General features: G+C 39.9%; 1 protein-coding gene across 1 annotated transcript in view; it reads left to right on the forward strand.

The window, feature by feature from the left end:
• pmfbp1 (polyamine modulated factor 1 binding protein 1) overlaps positions 1-23,282 on the forward strand; it is a 212,449-nt gene that overhangs the window by 102,973 nt on the left and 86,194 nt on the right. Inside the window, exons 4-7 of the mRNA XM_079865493.1 lie at positions 4,153-4,203; positions 5,338-5,421; positions 7,106-7,252; positions 15,348-15,419. Of these exons, the coding sequence (XP_079721619.1) occupies positions 4,153-4,203; positions 5,338-5,421; positions 7,106-7,252; positions 15,348-15,419 (354 nt within the window). The remainder of the gene's footprint in view (positions 1-4,152; positions 4,204-5,337; positions 5,422-7,105; positions 7,253-15,347; positions 15,420-23,282) is intronic.

Raw genomic sequence — 23,282 nt, forward strand, 5'->3', positions numbered from 1 at the left:
ATGGGGTCAATGGTTTTGATTAAATGTCTGAAATAAGCTCTATGGTGAACACAAGCTCAAGATATTACACGTTTTATTCTATGACATAAAATATATTAGTAGTGCCCTCTTGTGATTCTTTTAAAGCTTTTATTTGTCTTGAAAAAGGCGCTAAAAAGTGGCTAAATGGGACTACAGAGGTTGTCTGGGACATTAAACATCATCAGCCGAATGGATAGACTCATCTACTCATTAGTCTGGTTTTGTGTTTATAATCGCGCTCTTGCAAACTATTATATCTCAAACTTTCAGTGAAAACGTGTTTAAACAAAGACTGAAAGAGTTGTCGGAAATCTAGTGATGGTGATGTTGAAGCCATGCGATTGTGGTGTAGTTATTTTGTTCTTGTGGTGTTAACTTTAGCTTTTGACTTCTTGTATTTACAATCATAAATCATAAAATTTGTGTTAATTTGTGAAGATTATCACAATGAAAACAATGTGTAAAAATCATAAGCTTTTGTTAGTAACAGTCCTTTTTTTATGCAATAATCCAAAAGCCAATAGAAAAATCCTATTGGGTTTTTGTCGAGGGAACCAGTGTGATGCAAACTTGTTGGTTCTACAAAAATACGTCATCCCTGCACCACTCTATAGTCAAATTGCTGTTTAGCAAACTCTCATTTGGTCTGGCCCCATTTTGGTATAGAAAGCCAACTTTTCACCCACCACACAAGACGTAGATCACATTATAGAAGTACAATGGGTTTGAATGGCTATTCACATTGACTTTAACAGAGATTATTGGCATCTATTACAAATATACCTACAAAAGAATTAGAATAGAGTAGAATAGAGCATTCAATTTCCAAAAGATGATTTTTTATTCCTCTTTTTAGTCAACTTTAGCATGGGTGTCTAAACTTATGCATAGCACTGTATATATATATATATATATATATATATATATATATATATATACACACTCACCTAAAGGATTATTAGGAACACCTGTTCAATTTCTCATTAATGCAATTATCTAATCAACCAATCACATAGCAGTTGCTTCAATGCATTTAGGGGTGTGGTCCTGGTCAAGACAATCTCCTGAACTCCAAACTGAATGTCAGAATGGGAAAGAAAGGTGATTTAAGCAATTTTGAGCGTGGCATGGTTGTTGGTGCCAGACGGGCCGGTCTGAGTATTTCACAATCTGCTCAGTTACTGGGATTTTCACGCACAACCATTTCTAGGGTTTACAAAGAATGGTGTGAAAAGGGAAAAACATCCAGTATGTGGCAGTCCTGTGGGCGAAAATGCCTTGTTGATGCTAGAGGTCAGAGGAGAATGGGCCGACTGATTCAAGCTGATAGAAGAGCAACTTTGACTGAAATAACCACTCGTTACAACCGAGGTATGCAGCAAAGCATTTGTGAAGCCACAACACGCACAACCTTGAGGCGGATGGGCTACAACAGCAGAAGACCCCACCGGGTACCACTCATCTCCACTACAAATAGGAAAAAGAGGCTACAATTTGCACGAGCTCACCAAAATTGGACAGTTGAAGACTGGAAAAATGTTGCCTGGTCTGATGAGTCTCGATTTCTGTTGAGACATTCAGATGGTAGAGTCAGAATTTGGCGTAAACAGAATGAGAACATGGATCCATCATGCCTTGTTACCACTGTGCAGGCTGGTGGTGGTGGTGTAATGGTGTGGGGGATGTTTTCTTGGCACACTTTAGGCCCCTTAGTGCCAATTGGGCATCGTTTAAATGCCACGGCCTACCTGAGCATTGTTTCTGATCATGTCCATCCCTTTATGACCACCATGTACCCATCCTCTGATGGCTACTTCCAGCAGGATAATGCACCATGTCACAAAGCTTGAATCATTTCAAATTGGTTTCTTGAACATGACAATGAGTTCACTGTACTAAAATGGCCCCCACAGTCACCAGATCTCAACCCAATAGAGCATCTTTGGGATGTGGTGGAACGGGAGCTTCGTGCCCTGGATGTGCATCCCACAAATCTCCATCAACTGCAAGATGCTATCCTATCAATATGGGCCAACATTTCTAAAGAATGCTTTCAGCACCTTGTTGAATCAATGCCACGTAGAATTAAGGCAGTTCTGAAGGCGAAAGGGGGTCAAACACAGTATTAGTATGGTGTTCCTAATAATCCTTTAGGTGAGTGTGTATGTATATATATATATATATGTATATATATATATATATATATATACATATACAGACTGTAGATAAATAGATTACGGTTAAGAATTAGTCTGGCATTGCAGTGGCTTTTCAGACATGGTAGTTCAGGACATATTACATCCCTTGCATACAGAAAACGATAAACGTGTTGCAGATGAAAAATAAAAATAGCTGATTTTCCCTCCTCAGTGTGTTCGCTTATGTGGCTGTTTTGTTTGTGCTATTAATATGAATAAGGTCTTCCTGACTTGTTTTTCTCCTTTCGCCTCTCATGCTTTCATTTTGTGATGCTGTTTTTCTCTGTCTGTCGTCCTGCTCGCACCCTCCCTCCCCTCTTCCATCTCTGGTGGCAGGGGGGAACTTACAATGCATTTCACGTCCAAGAGGAAGTGTGTTGCTATGGTGGTTGCTAGGGATTTAGTCTGGAGTGACGCAAAAAGTCCGAATATTTAAGGTGTCCTTCTAACACAGGGATGTTTGAAGCCGCTCAGAATGAGCAATCACCTCTGAGGGTTGCATTTTCTCGCCTCTCTCTTTCATTATCATGTCTGCCTCTCTGGAAATATCACCATTGATTTTCAAAAACACACCATCGGAAAAACTCGGAGAGACAACAAGCTATGCAAAAGAGCATGGCTTTTTAGTAAATACCTGAACATCACTATTCTACACTATCTCTGTATGAATCTGTGGTAAGAGTAAACATCATTTTGATGATGTAATCAGAATGTCACTATTAAAAACGAATCCACAACATAATGCAGCATCACAAGGCAGCATTTTCCCGGCAATGAGAAAAGCAGGTTCCTAATGTTCTTTCCTCACCTTCCTAATGGAGTGTTTCTCTGGTGCAGATTGTGTGCTTTAAGGATGTTCTTGGCCATGGGTAGTGAGGAAATAATTGATTGTGTTGAAGTGGAGTTGGCCGAGGCCACACTTGTCAGGATTGAGCAGGATTGTAGACAATCAGTGTTAACTAACTGTTCTCCAGAGACATTATTGAGGAAAGGGTCAATACGAGCGTGTCGTCTTCATCTCCTCTCACCAGCACTTGTGAACTCTTCTGCCTTCTTTCTTGTAAAACTTTCTTATGAATTTTCTGCTTTCACAACAAAGCATATCTCATGAAAGACATGTCTTCAATTACACACTCTCTGGGAGAATAGATGTTTTTCCCTGTCTTATTGAGTTCATTCTCTTTCGTCTCTGTATCGTTGGACGTGTTTATAGTACATCTCTTTAGTGTTATTCTAATCAACTCTATCTCTGATGTTTCTCCTAAAACTCCTTTAGAGAAAAGAAACAAATGTTGTTGATATACAGTAGGAACATAGAGCTGTAAAATGATTGTGGGTTGCAGCTCAGATAATTTGGTCTTGAATTAATTTGATGAGAAAATTAGTTGAAATGCCTGACTTTGCAATTTGGTATTTTAATATATAATGTTTACACATGTTATGTTATGTATGTGTATGTAATGTATATTATATATTATATAATGTATATATTATAATGTAAGAGATAAAAAAATACATGTGCCAAGTTGTAGAAAATCTTTTTGAAAATGTATAAAATGTTATTATTTAAAAACAAAAACTTAATGACTCTAACGATCTCATGTGGTGTAGCCATCAAGTTAAAAGTACTAGAATCCATGTTTACATTATTTTTTTTAAGTTTTAAACTATATTTTCAAGGTATATTTTACAATCATCATGAATTAATAATTTTTTAAGGGATTTGCATCACATGACTTTTAAAACATGAACTAACCTTACCTTCTCATAAAACTGTCAAACTATAATCTTTTTATGACCTGTCCTGTTTAATGATCGTCTCAATTTACTTTCCATTTATTCCCTGTCTAGCAGAAACAATTGAGCTAATGTAGAGACATTAATGGTCATTTTTCTTTCATAGTCTCATCGGATGCATTGTCTTCCTCTTTAGGCTTCCACTGATCTCACAGCCCTCAGAGGAACACAGCTGTTGAAGACTGAGGTACGGCCACAATTCACACTGTTAGACACAGTTTTTGACTTTCAGTGCTCTTCATTTTCTGTCCTTAGACCTTTTATTAGCAGTGCACAAATTATTATAATAATTCATTCATCACCTTTATAGATGTGAGAATGACAGACACCTAAAATCCAAAATTTAAAAGAAGTTTTGGAACGTGACTGTGACATGGAAATTACATGTGAACCTACAGGAATAGTTCACCCCAAAATTAAACATTTTCCTCACCCTCATGTCGTATTGTATGACTTTCTTTCTTCGGTGAAACACAAAATGTCTTTTTTTTTGTCCATACAACCAAAATCGATAAGGACCCCACTGGCATTAAACCAATTTTCAAAATACCTTCCTTTATGTTATGCAGAAGAAAGAACATCATGCAGTTTTGGAACAACATGAGGGTGAGTAAATGATGACAGAATTTCCATTTTTGGGTGAACTATCCCTTAAAGTCTCTACAGCCAATTGAAAAGACTCTACTTCTATCCCTTACAATCCCTTGGTTTCACTCAACTCATATTAATGGTCTGTACCCTCAAGCAATGCTAAAGTCTGCGATCTGTTTGTAAACCTATGATGCACACTCAGGGTTATATCTTCCCAAGAACCCTGATGTCTGCAAAACATGGGACAATATCCCCAGCAGTCTTGCAGACACATCTGACTGTGTAATGTATTGACAGGTGTGTGACCTACATTAAGTGTATACATTTTACATGCACATCTGTTTAGGAAAGGGGGTTGTTTAGGAGGAAGATCAATAGAAGGTTAAATGACCTGGCCCTCTTCGAGACCACAGGCCCAGTGAGAGCTAGAGGGAGTAGCCCTTCGAATTTCTCCCCCTCCTCTTTTTCCCTACTGCTTCTTCAGCCATCACACATACTCAGCTTAGTTAGCCTGGGAAAGAGCCCCAAACCCGATCAATAACTTTGGTCTTGTCTGCCTAATTGCTCATTGGTTGACATTGGCACCCGACTATATGTAAGTGCATGTTCCTGGAGTGATTCACTCTTCCCTTCCCTCTCTCTCCACCTCCCTCTCTTTACTCTCAAAAACCCCTCACGCCCTCCATTCCTTCCTCACCGCCACGTTTGGGATGTGAAACCCGAACCGCAGTTGTCACTTCGGGACGCGAGCATCCAAAGACTCCGGCAAGACCTGCTCCTCTCTCATCAGGTCCGTGACGCCCAAAGCGTTCAGGTAAATAAGCTCCGCTAATGACCATTAGGCAGATAAGACTCTCTCGTGCGCCTGTTATGCAGATCCGCGACAGGAAATTACCTTTTTTCTTCTTCTTCTTCTTCTTCTTCTTTCTGCTCCCACACCCCCCTGCGTCGATGATTACCGTCCCTTCAAGTCTTAAGTGTGGAGTGTTTGCATAGCGCTCTGATTATTCTTACAGCATCCTGCATGAATAAACAAATGCATGACGGCGCATACCACGCCACCGCCAATGCGTATGGCTACATGTTCTTTGTGTATGAAATATCATTAGGGTTTGTTTCAGCGGGACGGGATGATAATGTCTGAAATACGTGTTGATTACGGCAAAGCTATTTGCATTTCATTTAACGTTGAGAGCTAAAGCGGTATTGCCCCTCTCTCTGGATTCAAATGCGATATTGATCAGTCAGTCTTGGGAGCTGAAAATAAAACAATGATGTTGGTGCTGAGCGTCACATGCATTTCAACCTTTGTTTTTACATATAAACAAACAATTGTGGTTACTATTCGAATGTATGTATCCATTTTCCAACCCTCCATTTGCCACAAGAAGCGTTTTGCTATTCCTTTCAGCATTTTCCAGTTGTAGTGTGCTAATGTCATGATTTAAATGAAGTATTGATCAGTTTAGGAGGGGAGAATGGAGAGAGAGCGCAATTGTAAGGCAAAGAAAGAGCAGGGTTATCGGCTTGCATCACACACCGAAAAGCAGAGCAAAAGGATGAGCTGGGTTTTTAGGATTAAAGGGAAACGATTCTCATTCTTCCCTCATCGTTTTAGTCTACAATCTGGCAGGAATTCGAGCTTTCGCTATGCCAACAGACGGATGAGAAGACGAGGCAAGGTTTGAAGTGCTTGTCACCAGACCACAATCAATGGGTAAAGCGAGGGGCGACCGTTTGATTTAGGTGACTTAGGCGAATTTGTGGATTACTCTTGGGCCTCTAATGAGTGCGGCTGATTAATTGATCGTTGCGGGGAGTCCCTGGGCCCCCATTCTGGATATGTGGCTGTCATCGTGCGACAACTTGAAATGCAGATGAGGATGCTTGATAATGTCGGACTGGACCGGAACAAGGGGTTTGCCAAACCTCCTCCTTTCTCCTTTTCTTGACTCCCATCTTCCCCGCCTCTCCGTTCTCTTTCGCAGGTGACCATATTGTGCTAATTACAATAATAATTATTTATTTTTGATGTGACGTGGTGGGCCTTGCTGTAATGATTTGAAAAATAACACCATTAATGAATACTTTTTGTTGCAAAAAGTGGGTAATGGATTGACGTGTCGCAAACTGCTTGTGTATGTAACCGGAAATTGTAAAGATTTGTCTGCAGAAGTGTTGCTTGTTCTCTTGCTCTTTCTTTCAAACAAAGAGCTGCGATTTCGCATTTGTTTAAGAAGCATTGATTTTTGTTTCTGCATTCAGTGCAGGGCTGTCCTAGCCTGTCTAGAGTGTCTGGGTGTATGTGAAGGGTAGAACCGCTCAAGGTTGCTCAATGTTTGGGATGCGATGAGGGCCAGATGGACACCAGTTCCTCTTTGCCGGAGCTCTAGTCATGGCGGGTTCTGCGAAACGGGCAGGCGAGCAGAGAAGGAGACTCTTTGTAGTGGATTGATTTTCTCTTCCTCTGCGCCCTGCCCTCTATTGTGGTTGGATAGCTGGACGTCCAAGAGCAGAGGCTGTGGGATCTGCAGAGAGAGCTGCAAGAAAGCCAGCAGGAGCTCCAGAGGGGACACGACTGCAACCAGCAGCTTCACGGGCAGCTACAAGATGCCAGGAAGAAAGATCAGGAGCTACAAGCTCAGGTAAAAGCTTCACGGCCAGGCCCAGGCTGCTCAGGCCTCTCTCTCTCTCTCTCTCTCTCTCTCTCTCTCTCTCTCTCTCTCTCTCTCTCTCTCTCTCTCTCTCTCTCTCTCTCTCTCTCTCTCTCTCTCTCTCTCTCTCTCTCTCTCTCTCTCTCTCTCTCTCTCTCTCTCTCTCTCTCTCTCTCTCTCTCTCTCTCAATCTCCATGCTTTTGTTTTGGGCTCTTCTTTATGAGATACTTTGATCTCAGACCACTGCATTTGCAGTAATTTGTGTATTTTTCTCTTCTTCTAAGAAGGATAATTTCACTTAAGAAGAATATCTGTAATTATAACAAATTGGCTTGTGCTGTTACACACAAAGTTTACCAAGAGCAAATGTTCAGTCAGGGATGAAAAAAAAAGGATAAAAAAAATGGTGAAAAACACGAATGAAATGATCCCAATCCAAGCTACCATAATGAACTGAAAGCTTCTGTTTTTTCATACATTACAAGTGGGCTTTTGAGCTGCAGTTGTTACTTTGACATGAGGACGATTGTTTTGAATCGCACATGATGGTAAAATGCTTAATATGCAGTTTTTTGGGTCTGAAATCTGTTGTTTTTATGTATCAAGTAAACTCTTTGTTTGCCTAAGTAACTCTGCTAAACTTGTTATTTTCCATGTTTGCTGTAGACCATGCAGTACATGTGTTGAACAGCTGGCAGCTGGACTGAAGTGAGAGTTCTTTGAGACAGGTGTTTGCCCCTCCCCTGTTGAGGTGAGGAGGGTCTCAGAATGTTTTCTTGCCAGATGCCAGGGAACATGATCCCAGAGATCCCAAAAATGCAGATAGATACTTAAAACATGACACAAAACCCAGCTCAGGAGACTAAGTAATGTTTCTTTTATGTATCAACTTTTATCTAAGATATTTCTCAAATGAGTCAGTTGTATTTATATGTGTATGTGATCTTGTTCTGAGAATGATGAGAATACAGGTTGAAGTTCGATTTTTGCAGACTTTGGAATCTTTGTAAATCTGAACGCAGTGTGAGACATTTTAGAGATCTCTTCTGAATATTGTGATTTTTCTTTCTTTTAGGTTGTAAAATGTAATACATGCATAATTTAAATGCATCGAACAGTTTGTGATATTAGACATGTTGCTACAAGCTAGTGTTTGCTGCAGTGAGACTCTCAGCCCTCCCCTCCTGGATCGGACTGCTGACCAATCAGAGCTCAGGCCAGTGCTGTCCGTCACCAGTGGCTGTGTCACCTGTCGCTAGGCGTCATGGCAGACTTGTTAGGGGAGCTCTACACTGATTGCTGAGAGAACAACCTCACACTCACAGTGCCCTTGTTTACTAACACTCTCACATTTAAGTTCACAGCCTTTTTACGCTCCAGACGCAGCTTGTTTGATATCATGTGAGGCACCTTTATTATCTCTATGTTCACAGCTTCAAACGATTTGAAATGAGATTCATTACTTTGTGAGACTGAATTACACGTGAAATATTTTCAGTTCCAAAGACTTGAACAAGAATAGAAGTACCACAAGGTGCACTAAGCATTTTTTTTCTTCTTCATGATTCGGTGATATGATATGATTATACTGGCACCAATTGGTGTGGATCACGGTTTTGGTTACCAATACCATTTTAAATATCGTATTCACAGGCATGTGACTGATTCAGTTACTCTGCAATAAATGAGCCGGGGAGAACTATCTGGATGTTTAGTTCCGTATCGGTTGATCCTGAGAAATTTTACCAAAAAAGTCAAGTTGTTTGCATTACTGGATATTACTGTCGTTCACTTAACATTTCTACCGTAAAAAGTGTTTAGCTACTTACATCTTTCTCTTTCACCGTTAAAAGTGAAGTGTCACACTGGAATTCATGTCCAGTATCTGTAAAGAGTAAATTATTTTAGGTGGATTTGCACTGCTCTTTGTCAGGGGTGGTTATGGCCTTGGTTTGCAATGTGGTCATGTGCGTTTTTGTCCACTTTAGAATGTGGTTGAAGTAAACTAATCTCAAAACATTTAGAACCCAATTTATATTTATATTTAGCATTATACCTTTTCAAAGGGAGATCACCTGAACAGGATGTTAATATCAGCTCTAAATAAAGCCAGAGGATGTAATGCTCTGATCATGCTATCCACTTTATGTAGAATAAAACAGCTATTCTAGGCCACTTGCCTTCAAGTGCACATGATCTGTCAAAAGTATTTATTGCTTTAGTAAAATTGCATACTGTATGAGAGCTATATGAAGTGTGTCTGCTCTCTTGTAGCTCTCAGAGGTGAAAGGGAATCTGGTGAAGGTGCAGGTGGAGAATGAAGCTCTTCTGGAAATTAAACGGCACCAGGCCACTGAGTACCGTTGTTGATGTCAAATATTCACTAAAAATGGAGCATTTATCATAATGTCATATTTTATTGGAGCTTTATTGACATGTAAACTCAGCCACCAATTTTGTAGAATTTGGTCTGTCATCATAATTCAAGCATTTAGGAGCTATACCAGCATGATTAGAAAAGAAGTGCTTGAGATGTTATAAAGAGGACCGCATAATGAACTTGAAGGCCACCTTGCTTTATAGGTTCCAAGCTGTTTCTTTAATTTAGTTTGTTACCATGAGAATGGTACAAAAAAATTTGAAAATATAACCCTGTGCCACAGTAAATACTTTGATAGTAGGTGCAACTTACATATATCATTCCTTTCATATAGTCCGAGATCTTTCTAGCTTGTTTGTGCAGCGTTGTGCTTGTGCTCTCTCTCCCTAATTAACCTGTATGGCCGTGGATCTGAGCTCTAGCAGATGTCTCTCTCTAGGGGGCTGGGTTTTATATTGGAGTTATACATAGCCATGGCTGAGGGGCTGCTGAGAAAAGGTCAGGCCTTAGTGAGCGAGTCTGATTATAGCTGGGAAATAAGTGTTCCACGGGGCTGATTGCAAGGAGGTCACCTCCACCAAGGGTCAGATTGAATGAGTGTGTCTGTATGTGCCCTTGGAAAGAAGATTCTATTGCATTATGTTTCTCATGTCTGGCGCCGCCCTGTAGGTGGACAGAGTCTCTGCGAAGCTTAGTTTGGTCCGGTCCACGGTGTTGGAAAAGTGCAAAGAGGCCCAAGAAGCTAGGAAGAAATGTCACGAACTGGAGAATGAGCTGTCCGTTGTTCGAGCCCAGCTGAGCCGGTGCCAGGAAGGGACGCAGGATACCAAAAACACAGTGAGATTGGATAATTCACGATTTACCAATACAGTCGCACTGATGGTAACTACTGTATATGCACTAGAGTAGATGTACTAGGAACGGAAATGTATTCAAAGTCCTGTCGTGGTACCATACACGATTTGTATTGTTAACTAAAACCATTAAAAAAAAGTTACTTTAATGTTTACATTACAAATAAATGTTAACTTAAAAATAAAATATACTTTTTTTATTTCTATATACATTTATTTTATTTCCGAAAGATTTTATTTGAGATTTCAGAAAGATTTTATTTGCCAAGGCAAGGTTTCTCATTTTCATTTAGTTTAAAGAGGTCATATAATGCCCTTTTCACAAGATGTAAAATGAGTCTCTGATGTCTCTGATGGAGTGTGTATGTGAAGTTTTAGCTCAAAATACCCCACAGATATTTGTTAATAGCATGTTAAAATAGTCACTTTTTGAGGGTAACAAAAACGCGCCCGTTTTTGTGTGTGTCCCTTTAAATGCAAATAATCTGATGCCGCTCCCGGCACAGAGGGCGGAGCTTCAAGAGCTCTTGTGTTAGCGATTACCTCACACAGACAGCCTTTTATGTTCAAACCGGAGTCAGACAATGATGGAGAGACTCAAGTAGAAGTGACAACATGTAGAATGCAACAGGACATTTCTGAATGGTTAGTTGATGAATTCATGTAGCTGATGTGGAGTTAACTATCTTCTAGTCATTGATTAGCATATTCTGTCATGATAATCTATAAATCATGTTCCCGGGGGCGGGGTTTATGTAAATTTTAGGGTTAGTGATTTCACTAACCCGTGAAGAACCTCATTGTAGTCCCAGCCATTTGTTGTAGTCCTTAAAAAGCGATTTCTGTAAAAGAAAATATCTCCCTTTGCTTTGAACTTTGAGTGTCGTAACTTTGCAGATGTTTATGTGCAAACAGCAACATTACACATTAACTAAAGTTAGAAAAGTGAAATCATAATCAACCACCCCTTAACCTTAAAGTACTTAAAGGGTACATAACATGCACAGTTTCACCTAATCTCATGTTAATCTTGAGTACCTATAGAGTAGTAGTGCATCCTTAATATCTCAAAAAAGTGTTTAGTTTTATTATATTTAGAAAAGAAAAATACAGCTTTCTGATTCTCTCCGGAAAAAGCCGAGGTCCTGGAGGCGGAGCTATAGAGTCAAGCGGTAGCGCTGATTTCCAGCAAAAGACAGAAATCTGATCCAGTTGTACTTACATGAATGGGGTCTTTTATCACTGGGACCGCTCCACGTTTTAATAGCAAACGATTTGCAAATCCAGCGTCGACCTGAGCCTTGTTAATAAAACATTCGTCACTGAAATGGCCAGAACACATAACCGCACTTCCTACACTCCGTTGCTGCCCCGGAAAAACAAACTGCATCCACTGTTCCTGTAACACTGGGTTCTTTGGAAAACTGAACACGGTAAGCTTTCCCTCACATCCAAATACACACTTTTTTGGAGACATTCTTGAACAAATCCTATGCAGCGCTGCCGATGATTTCCTGTTGATGTGCGCGGTCTCGCTCTCCTCTAGTCGACGTGCTCACGGGCGCGCTTTTCTGAGAGAAATGCTCATATAAGGAGTTGCACTCTGATCTACGTCATTAGATCCACGATCTAAAAAAAAACAGCCGAAACTTGTACCAACCCGGAAGTAAGATTTTCAGCACAGAAATTCTCCGTTATTCGTCCAAAATATTTTTTTAAAACTTTGCCCATGTTTAGCATGAGAATCTTTCTCTTTAACGCTGTAAACAACTCTGAATACATGAAACACCATTGTACCCCCCCTTTAAAGAACTCAAACTAAAACAGAAAATTAAAAATGAAAAAAATCTAATTTAAAATATTTAAAAAATATATAATGTATAAAAATATAATAAAATAACACTGGTACCAAGGTGCAGTGATGCTATAAAAATGCTAAATATTTATAAACCATAGTATATACATGGTATTCCAGGGTACTTCAGTGAATACCATGGGATATTTCCAAGAAATCATGGAAATACTGTAATACTTGTTTGTATGTCAAACAAGTTTCTTACAGTTTCTGTCATTCATATACCATCTGCTGCTTGCTCATAGGCTCTCACCTCTCTGTAATGTCACGTGGTCTGGGAGTCATTACTGCGGTTAATGCTATTCTGTTTTATCCAGTTGACCTCTACTCGTTTTACTGAGATGTCTTAAGCAATTCTACAGACTTTAGATTTTTGGAATAGGTTTTTTTTTTTTTTTTTTTTTTTTTTCTGAACACACATTATACTGACAGATGTTTAAGATAGAGAAACTTGTTAAAGAAAAAACTAAAAATATCAGCAGGCAGGGGAGAGTTGTTACGCTTACCAGTGTATTGTCTTTTATGTTCTTGCAGATGTTCGAAATTGTATTTGATTTTATTCATGCTAATGTAACTCCTTCAGTTCTAGTCGCCCCACTCCAAGTAGGATACGAACGGGTGTTTCCGGCATGGGACGGTAAAGAACGCAGCCTCGAACGCACCTCTTGAGGCCAAGGGAGTGAGGTTTACATGCACAGCTCTTACTAGCTGGCCTCCATTACACTCACCCTGTAAACCTCACTCCTACCCTAAGTCACGGCATCAATGTAAACCCTCTGGTTCTACTCGCCCCACTCTGAGTGGGATTTGAACATACGTTTCCGGCATGAGAGGCGGGCGCGTTAACATGGAAGATAAAAAACACAGTCTCTAGTCGCTAGCATGCCTCTTGAGGCCAAGGGAGTGAGGTTTACTTGCACAGCTCTTACTAGCTGACCATTTTATTTGACAATAAAATTAGTAGAACTTTGTCTATTGTTGTCCTACACTTGCATAGCACTTGCATATTGCTGTCCTACTGTTAGTTTAACTGCTTCTATTGTTCTCATTTGTAAGTCGCTTTGGATAAAAGCATCTGCTAAATGAATAAATGTAAATGTAAATGTAGAAAAAAGTTTGGTATATTAATATTTACAGGCCAGTAGTTAAAATATAAATTTGTTTTTAAATTTGTGTTCTTTATTTTGTTCAGAATTGCCTTTTATTTTTAAAAAAATTTCCTGAAGGGCTGAATTTTGTATTAAATGGAATAGTGCATGGCAGAAAGCTTTTGATCTCCTTGTCAGAGTTCATGTGCGCTTATTCTCTGTGACTATTATCTTTTGTTCATGATCTGGAGCCTTAATCAAATTTCCTCGATTGAGAAGCATAGTATTTTTCAGCATTTCCTGCAAAGAATCAGACCTAAAATGTATACACATGGACATCATTGTTTCCTTAAAGGCATAACTCACCCTAAAATGAAACTGTGTTCATTATTTCTCATGATGTCCAAAACTTAATTTCTTCTGTGGAACATAAAATGAAGATTTTTTGAACAATCATACCGTGACTTTAGATTGTCAAGCTCGAAAAATGTCTAAAAGGCACCATAAAAGTACCATAAAGTGGTCCATAAGTCATTTACTCTATATTCCAACTTTTCTAAAGCTATTTAATAGCACGATGTGAGGGACAGATCAAAATTCCTAGTCATCGTAAATTCTCCATCATCGTACTCAAATCTCATACTTATGACATATAAGTGTCTGTTTACACCTGGTCACCAGGAGTAAATGCCCTTTGAAATGCTTCTGAGATGGATTTAAATGTATTTGGGGGTTGAAGGCACATGTGTAAATTTTACTCATCCCAAAATGTTAAAAAATAAGCGTGTGAGAGCATTATTGGAGATGCTATATGACATGTTATAGCCAGATATGACAGGTCTAGTGGAACATGCATAGCTGCAGATTCAATTCACATTTATTTCTATAGCGCTTTTCTCAATACACATCAAGAACTCTGTTAAATTTGCATATAGACCGGGAATTGAAGATTGGATTTATATTTGTTTTTGCAGAGACATTTATGTGGCCAAGTGTAAATGGAACCGTTGTAACAAATCAGATAGCTATCCGATCAGTAAAAACACATGAAGTGACCAGGTGTAAACAGGCCACAAGTCACATGGACTACTTTACGGAGAGTTTTGTCCTTTTTTGGAAAGAAAGAAATAGAGTTTAGAAATACATTATGGTGAGTACATAAGATAATTTGGTTACACTTTATTTGAAGATGTCCTTGTTGCAGTGTAATTATACATTTAAGTACAAAGTAATATTAATTAACAACCAGTAATTACTATAGGGTTAGGATTAGGGTTTGTTGCATTTAATTAGGCATCATTTTGTGTTATTACTATAGCAAGTACATGTAACTTGTAACAAAGACACTGTTAAATAAAGTGTTACCAAGAATAAAAACATTTGGGTGATCAATCCCTTTTAAAATCATTATTTCTCCAATGCACAGCTGGACAGTTTGCTTTTTGAAAGAACTTCACATCTGAGACTTCCACACTCTGAACGGCCATGATTTTCACATAGAAATGAAGCTGCGTTTGTGATTGAAACTGTGGCCGCATTATTACTCACCGGTGGCTCTGTGAGTGTGTACGTGTCGGTCTTGTGTGTTTTAATGACGCATACATCCTTTATCTGCAGACTGCACTTAATCCCAGCACTGCTGGCTCAGGAACAGATTACTGACAGCAGATGTGATGAGAGCAGAGCAGGGAACCTGACACACCACACACACACACACACACACACACACACACACACACACCTCCGCTTCTCATTATGACTGAACAGTGCAGCCATTTTCTCACTGCTTTGTTTGTTCTGAGCTACCATCTTTGCTCTGGTTATTGTCTCCTTCTCAAAACATATCTGTGTTTGATGGTAAACATTTGTGATGTGAATTTCATGATCTTTGTGCATGTGTGTTCACAGGCTGAGCAGATACAGTGGCTGGAGGAGAAAGTGTCCAGGCTGAAATCTCAGCATAGTTCAGTTTGTCAGCAGGTACTGTAACTGTCTTTACTACCCCACACTTTTTTAACCCTTTCCCCGCCATTGACTGACATTTCCGGCTGTCTTCACTGTTATACAGTAGGGAGCGCTTTTATGCATCTTCTGAAAGAGTACAGAATCTCCTGATCAAAACACAGGTGAAGAAGCAGCAGAAACAAGCGATAGCATATGTAAGCATAAGCAACAGCATATAAATCAAAACTGCCTAATGTTACTGAATTATAGAACTGTGGTTTATAGGAAGGTACAGGACTGTGCAAGCATTAGGTGTATTGATGGACTCGATCTACTCAGATCTACTCAATCTAAGTTTTGATCATTGTTATGAATCCGATCCAGTTGTAGTCATGATTTTCTCAGTTTTTTGCTAAAAAAGAATGCATGAAGCTAGAAAAAAAATGTTTTTTTTTATTTAAAAGCAGAGGGTCTGTTCTTTCTTTTGATATATTGCATGTTCAGATATTCATACAACAAAATATTCTGGGGGCCATGAAACTGATAAAAAAACAAACAAACCTAGTCAGTTTTTGGCAACTAAAGATACCGAACCTAAAGGCATAGATATATGTTCACAACCTGATTAGACTGCTTTTATTATGTATATTTTGCGACGGAACTTACCGAACATCCAAAACAATGCTGTGTGCTGGGCTGAATGAGCTTGTTGTATGTGCGTAGCCTACATATGATGATATTTTCACAAGCTGAGAACTCGTGAAGAGCTTATAATATGTGTAAAGGAGTCAAAACAGCAACAGGAATCCCTCCGTCACAAACACAAACCAAGATCTGCTGCGATCCTGTACTGAACTGTGTTGGGCAACATCGTGACTATAACAAGAAAAAACAGGTATGCTTGAGCATTCTGTCCTTTTTTTGTTTTGTCCGTGTTGTGTTCATATTCCATTCGAATCGCACCAGAGTCCGTTTGGAAGCAGACAGAGACCCATCTTTCCAGTGGTCTCGGTCCGCTTGTTTGTGTGCACCAGGGTTCAGATGGCAGCGTTCGCACTTATTCAAATGAACCGCACTAACAGAGCAGTCGCACAAGAGTTTATTTTTATCTAACCAAACATGCCAAGTGTGAACACACCCTTACAAATCATGTTTTCCAGCGTGACTTAGAGCAAAAGATGATTGCTTTTATGAATGAAGTGATTGATTCTTTTAACTCTTTTCAGTATTGAGCATTGCAGGGTTATGTTGCATTGCATAGCCTTGCCCAATCTTCTGGTCCCAAGAAGCATGTTAACCCATTTATTGCCATTCACCTGTGTATACATTTAAAAATAATTATATATATCCTCACAATGGCCTTTATCATTTTAATATAGTAAAAGTTTGATCAGTGCTCAGTTCTTTTTGGAAGCTCTTAAAAGTGAAAAATAGATATTTTTCCATCTCTGCTGCCTTTCTTGTCACAGCTGAGGATAGTCACTAGTGAAGTGTTTGGGACAGTGCACATTCTTGTGGTGACAATAGCCATCAGCAAAGTTATGACATCCATTGCTGCGTCCCAATTCACAAACTATCCATTGAACATTGAGTATTTAATAATAAAGTTAACACTTTATTTTGATGAAACTTTGCAACTACATGTCAACTAACTCTCATTAGTAGACAATAGTAGACTGTTAGGTGTTAGGGTTAAGGTTAGTAGTTACTATGTACTTGTACTTACAAAGTTACTTATAGTCAGTAGAATGTGTATTGGGGAGCATCAAAATAATTTTTTAGCAGATTTTAAGCTAACTAGTCTACTAATACTCTAATGAGAGTAAGTTGACATGTAGTTGCAAAGTTACTTATAGTTAGTTGATTGTCTAAAGTGGACATCAAAATAAAGTGTTACCATAAATGATTATATTTATTTCAGCTGCAAGATATTAAGATGCGTTTGGCCATTACCTTTTGGCTAGGCAGCTTTTTGGCTATGCAACAAACATGAGGAGAGTTCTTCACATGAAAGATCTTCGACTTAATACTTCTTTTGTCTCCAAGGACAGTTTACGGTGCCAGGATGCACATACATATGCTGTCCGTTAAAGTCACAGGGCCCTATTTTAACGATCTAAGCGCTAAAGCACACGGCGCAAGTGCACTTAGGGCACGTCCGAATCCACTTTTGCTAGTTTAACGCCAGGCGCATGGTCTAAAAGGGTTGTCCCTATTCTCTTAATGAGGAATTGGTGTGTTTTGGGCGTGACGTGCAATAAATCGCGCCATGGTGGATTGCTATTTACATGGAGGATTTTGCAAGCGGAAAGACTGAGTGCTTCTGTAGCGAGGAAACAGATCTGCTCGTGCACGAGGTTAAAGCGCACCAGCAGACCATCTAAGCAAGGAACAAAGTGTACGCGCGTTGTGGACACTCCTATAGGCGTACATTACTAACACGCTCTCTAAATAACAAAAATAATATTGCTCCATTGGCTTCAGTTGACCAGGTTTTTGTTGGTCAATGGCGCAGTCTATTTCAGTTGCTTCAAAATAGCAACGCGCCAACAATGCGCCCAAACACACCTCGTTTTCAGACCAGCACGCCCATGGGCGCACAAACGGAAATGCATTTGCTATTTAAACAACGTGGCGCAGGACGTGAAAATGATAACTGCGTCAGGCTGAAACTAGCAAAAATCACTTGCGTCGCGCCTGGCACTGCATTGAGCCGGGTGTATGATAGGGCCCACAATAATGATGTGGTAGTATGTTGTAAAACGGACCTACTCTTCTCCTACACACTCAAAGGTATGTACTTTTTACATAGTTTATGTAGGCGAATTGGGATGCAGCACAATTAGAGAATATAAGTTGTATGTTCCAAATGTGGCAGATTTCACATCGCATACTTCAGGGTGAAAGTATTGCCAGAATTGAACCTGCATGTGGGACAAGTGCTACTAACTTGTTAGCACGATAGCACTAACTGCTAAACCATGGTTCAAACTGCCTTGCGACCCCCCCCCCCCCCCCCCTCTTTCTTCTTATTCTTCTCTCTATTCTTTGCATCTCACTGGTTGTGTCTCGTAACCCTCCGTCCTCTTGGGGAAGCTGTAGGGACGGCTGGCCGCTTGAGCCCTCGTGGAGGTTAATGGTGACTCTGGCTCCAGGTGGGAGTAATCAGCTGTGTGTAGTCCAGCATCTGTAGGCAGCTGTGCGAGCGGGGGTCACCGTCCCGAAACCCCTCCTTCCTCCGGCGGAGGAGTGTTAGGGCCCGGAGAGTGCCGAATGATTGCTAATAAAACATTTGATTGAGAGGAGAGCGGAGTGCCAACCATAAACAGGCTGGATTCTGCCCTTTAATTTCAGCATCTCCAGAGAATTGCTTTTGCTGTGCCGCAGAGCGAGGCTTACACACAAACAGTTAGTTGTCTAGCCTAGAACCCAAGATCTAATTTTGTGTGTGTGTGTGTGTGTGTGTGTGCGTGCGCACGTTCGGATGTTTGTCTATTTTGTGTTCCTGGGGACAAAAACTAAGGGCTTTTCATTTTAAATTCTCACTGCTGTAGATGCTGCCTCGACGCTGATAAGAAAGAAAAAAACAATCATTTCATACTGCTGAGAAAATTGGCCGTAGTGCAGCTTAGATGGCAACAGCCTTGCGCAGAACACGCAGGATTCTAATTTGCTTTTTCTGTCAGGTTGAATCGTGTTTTTGAGGTGTGTGTGCGTGCATTTACGTGACTGCATCCAGACGGCTACAGTATATTAATGTAACATATGATTTACTAAATGCCTTTTTGCTGCACTTCCAGTATATAATCATCACAATCCCCTGTAACGTTCTCAACAACACAGAATTTCAGTGCATTTCTGCATAAAACACACGCTTGTGTGTGTGTGTGTGTGTGTGTGTGTGTGTCTGGCTTAGATGAAAGGTTAAGGCAGGAGCATATATCAGACACTAGCGTGCAGTAATAAAGGGCCGGCTATAGAGCTGCTTCTCTCCTTCTGGGAACTGTGCGCATTTTTATAACCTCACTGACAGCAAGATAAAGTGCTCGTCCAATTAGAAAAATATTTGGGCGCATACCTTCCTGCAAGAGTCCCTGGATTTTTTTTAGTTTTTATTATTATTCTCAAAACCCATTTTATCGGGTATTTTTGTTTTTCCAAGGGTTACAGTTGCAGACATTGCAATGCCTGCACTTTACAGCCTCATGCACGCTCCCTGATTAATTCTTAACCCCTTGTCCGTATTCTTTCCTCCTCCTTTTAAGAATAGATGTATTTTGGGGGGCTTTTCTTACAGAGTGCATTAAAATTAAATTCTCTCTTGTTGTTGTGAAAGAGGCGCACGTTAAAAATAATTGGATGAGGGAGAGAACAAAGGGCTGCGCGGCTGCATGGCCCAGCGAGGCGTTAATGCCGTTCCCGCCGCATTGTTCGGCTGTCTGCAACCATCTCCCCAGCCAGACACTCAGCGCTGCTCAAGTCACTTTTAATGTCTGATAATCAAGGTGAATTTTCAAAAAGCTGCCATTTTCAAATGATGGTGTATATATTATGTGGAGATGGGGTTTTTGAGGCAGGGGAGGGGGCCGGCGGTGGATGAGGGCCATGCACAGTGAAAGAGAGACACCTACTGTTTGCAGGCAGAACTGCCGGGACGCTGTGCAGGGGGTTTGACGGTTGCAGGACAGATGTGTGATTGGCTTGCGTGTGAGCCGTGTAGCTTATGTGGTTGCGACTGTGGACAGCTTCGCACTCTGAGAATCATAGTTTCTTTATCAACTATATACTATTGATGGTACAGCACAGTGAAAGATAGCCAGACTCTATGAAAATGAATAAAACTACTGGGTGACCATGTTGTGCTTTTCAAAGTAAGAGGAAACTGAAATTGTTAGCATTAATTAATACGTTATTTGATGCATTAGCAATCATTAAACTAGGCATAAATATGCAACTTGGTAAAAATGTATTGGTATATGCATAAATTGACATTATTTTCTATTTATACATTTATAACAAAAAAAATGGTAACAGTTTACAACAAGGTTCATTAGTTAACATTAGTTAACTACATTAGTTAGCATGAACTAATAATGAACTGCACTTATACAGCATTTATTAATCTTTGTTCGTATTAATTTCAACATTTACTAAAACTTAAAAAAATCTTTTTAACATTAGTTTATGCACTGTGATCTAACATGAACAAACAATGAACAGCTTTATTTGTATTAACTAACATTAACAAAGATGAACAAATACAGTAACAAATGTATTGCTCATGGTTAGTTCATGTTAGTTAATACATTATGGGAACCTTATTGTAAAATGTTACGTTAACGTTAACTAATGTACGTTAATGTAACGTTAACTAGTGTTTAATTTAGCTCACAAACTTAGCTAATGTTTTGTGCTTCTAAATGGTTTGTATCTTCTCTTTTTTTGGCCACTGAGACGCACCGGGATGAAAGCGCAGGAATTCTTGTGTGAATTTACCTTTTCATTTGGGCAGTGTATGGAGACAGCCATTCGCTACTCTACCTGAACCTGTCTCGCGTTTTTTTTCCACACATACAGCTTGAGTGAGGCATTTTCATTTTGGCGAATGGGACAAATTCTGGGACACGACAGTGTGAAAGCTATAATGTTAATATGGGCATATTTGCTGAAGACATAATGATTGAAAAGTAGTTTGACCAATAGCGTCAGGCATTGTACCTAATCGACCAATTGTGGTTAGCGAGAAGGCGGGATCTACAAAGAACAGTAAAATCAATACAAAATATGTGTACATAGAATGAATGAGAATTCTAGAGGCACGTCAATATCTAAACAAACCCAAATCGCGGACATTTTAAGCAATCTAGGTCCGAAAAATAAGTCACGTCTGGTTGCGCGAATAAAACCAATGCTATTTTTTTTATGCACATCTAAAAAAAATGTGCATCATTATGCACTCCCTCATTACCATAGTAAAGTCAAATTTGTTACCGTAGTGTGTAGCAACCAAGCTCAGTCTCACTAAACATCCTTTTTTTTTCTTTCTGCAGTGCTTCTGCATTCTCATTTTTCACCCCAGCATGCACCACACCGAACGTTGCAATACATTATGGAGGTGAATGTATGCAGCACGTAGAATGTAATAAGTGTGTATTTATTTCCTCCAGACTGATGTACTCTCTCCTGGCTTGGAGGAGGGAGAGGAGAACAACCATCTGCATTGGAGTCTGGAGAAATGAGCTTGATGTATCGGATCATACTGTTTTTTTTTTTTTTTTCACAGTACGATCCTTTTTATGACTACATTGTGACTGTTTTTGTCAGTTTTTGGCTTGCTTGTGTATTTGTACACCCCGTATCAAGTCTCTACGGTGCAGGACTAAAGGGACTAAATGCAAAAATGGGATGGAAGCCTGAAATTGCCGCTGAGCTTTGTGAGGGCTGTGACGCGACAGGGACCAAATGCATTATCCTCTCCATAAGGCCTCGACCAATGATAAAGATGGAGGAAAAATACTTTTTTGTGTCCTTAGAAGAAAATGTGTGAGTAAAAAGCCTTTGGTCCGGTGCGTCTGTTTTTGTCATTGATTATGAGAGCGGCGGGGTTTGTTTTAAGATACCTGTCTTCAGTGGACTGACTTAATGCACCGGCAGAGCGGGGGAATGTGAACGAGGAGGACAGGAGCCTGTGTCTTTACTTCTCTTTCATGAAGAGGCCGCTGCGGACGTGTCTTGCTTCCTGAGAAGGATCCTTTCCTCTTTGCACGTTTATGGCAGCGAACGAGGGCGAAAGTATCTTTGATGCACACAAACATTCATAAACATAGAGGGAGGGCTCATAAATGGGTCGGGCTGTCAAGGGTATTTGTGGCTTCAGTACTAGTGGATGTGACTCTGACCTGTTGATCGACTGAGCTGCTCAGAATCATCAAAAACGAGAAATTGGCGCTCATGTCATGCTCTAACCAGACACAACAGGATAGGTTTCCAGCTGCAAGTTTGTCCTCACCGGAAGTGAAAATTTAAATCATTGCCAATCAGAACATATTTAGGGCCAGATTTACTAACAGCTTGCTCCAACGCAAATCCTCTTTTGGCGTTTAAAAACTATTTTCAGGATTTACTAAAGACACGCAGTGAAAAATTAGCGCTAAAAAGGTGAGGACAGGGTTATTTTTGCGGCTGACCTTATTGCATATGCAGTTGTGGGAGTTTCCCTTTCACACGCAAAATTTATGGGAGGAGAGTTTTTACATGAATCACACAACATGATTTACTAAGGTTTGCGCTAGTCAGTTTACTGGTATTTGCAACACTATTTACAGCCCTAAAAAGCATGTCTTAAACAAGACGCTAATTTGTGCTGCTCTTGGTAGATTGTGTTGGTCATTATGAAAATGTTCCGACTGCCTCTGTTCATTAATGTGCGCGTCGTCAGTAGATCACGCACAGAACTTTCCACTCTCATTGGCGTTTTTAAGGGATTGCGCTCTTGCGCTAATTTGCCCTATTTAGTAAATCTTGCCCTTAGTGTTTAATATTCAGATGTGGAGGATTATGGACCCGTTCGATTTCACAATGGGCGGAGCCCGTGTTATTTTAGTATCATTGAGATACTCTATAGTTGTTATTAAAGGTTGGGTAGGTAAGAATTGTCTAAAGAACTTTTTTTCAAATTGGCTTAAACTGTCTTTATATACCAATACATAATTAAAATGTAAGTACTTTGAAAAAGAGAGTATAAAAATTGAGTGACTATAGTGTATTTAATCTTCAAAAAACACAGCTCATTAATTCCTACTGGGACGAAACAAGTGATTGGCTTGCGCGACTGTCACTCTCCGTCGCCATGACTACCGCCGCTATTACTGGCTCTGCCCACGTGCGCGCAGTTGCGCA

The sequence above is a fragment of the Squalius cephalus genome, assembly GCF_949319135.1.
Source record: "Squalius cephalus genome assembly, chromosome: 3".
In the NCBI taxonomy this organism is placed as follows: domain Eukaryota; kingdom Metazoa; phylum Chordata; class Actinopteri; order Cypriniformes; family Leuciscidae; genus Squalius; species Squalius cephalus.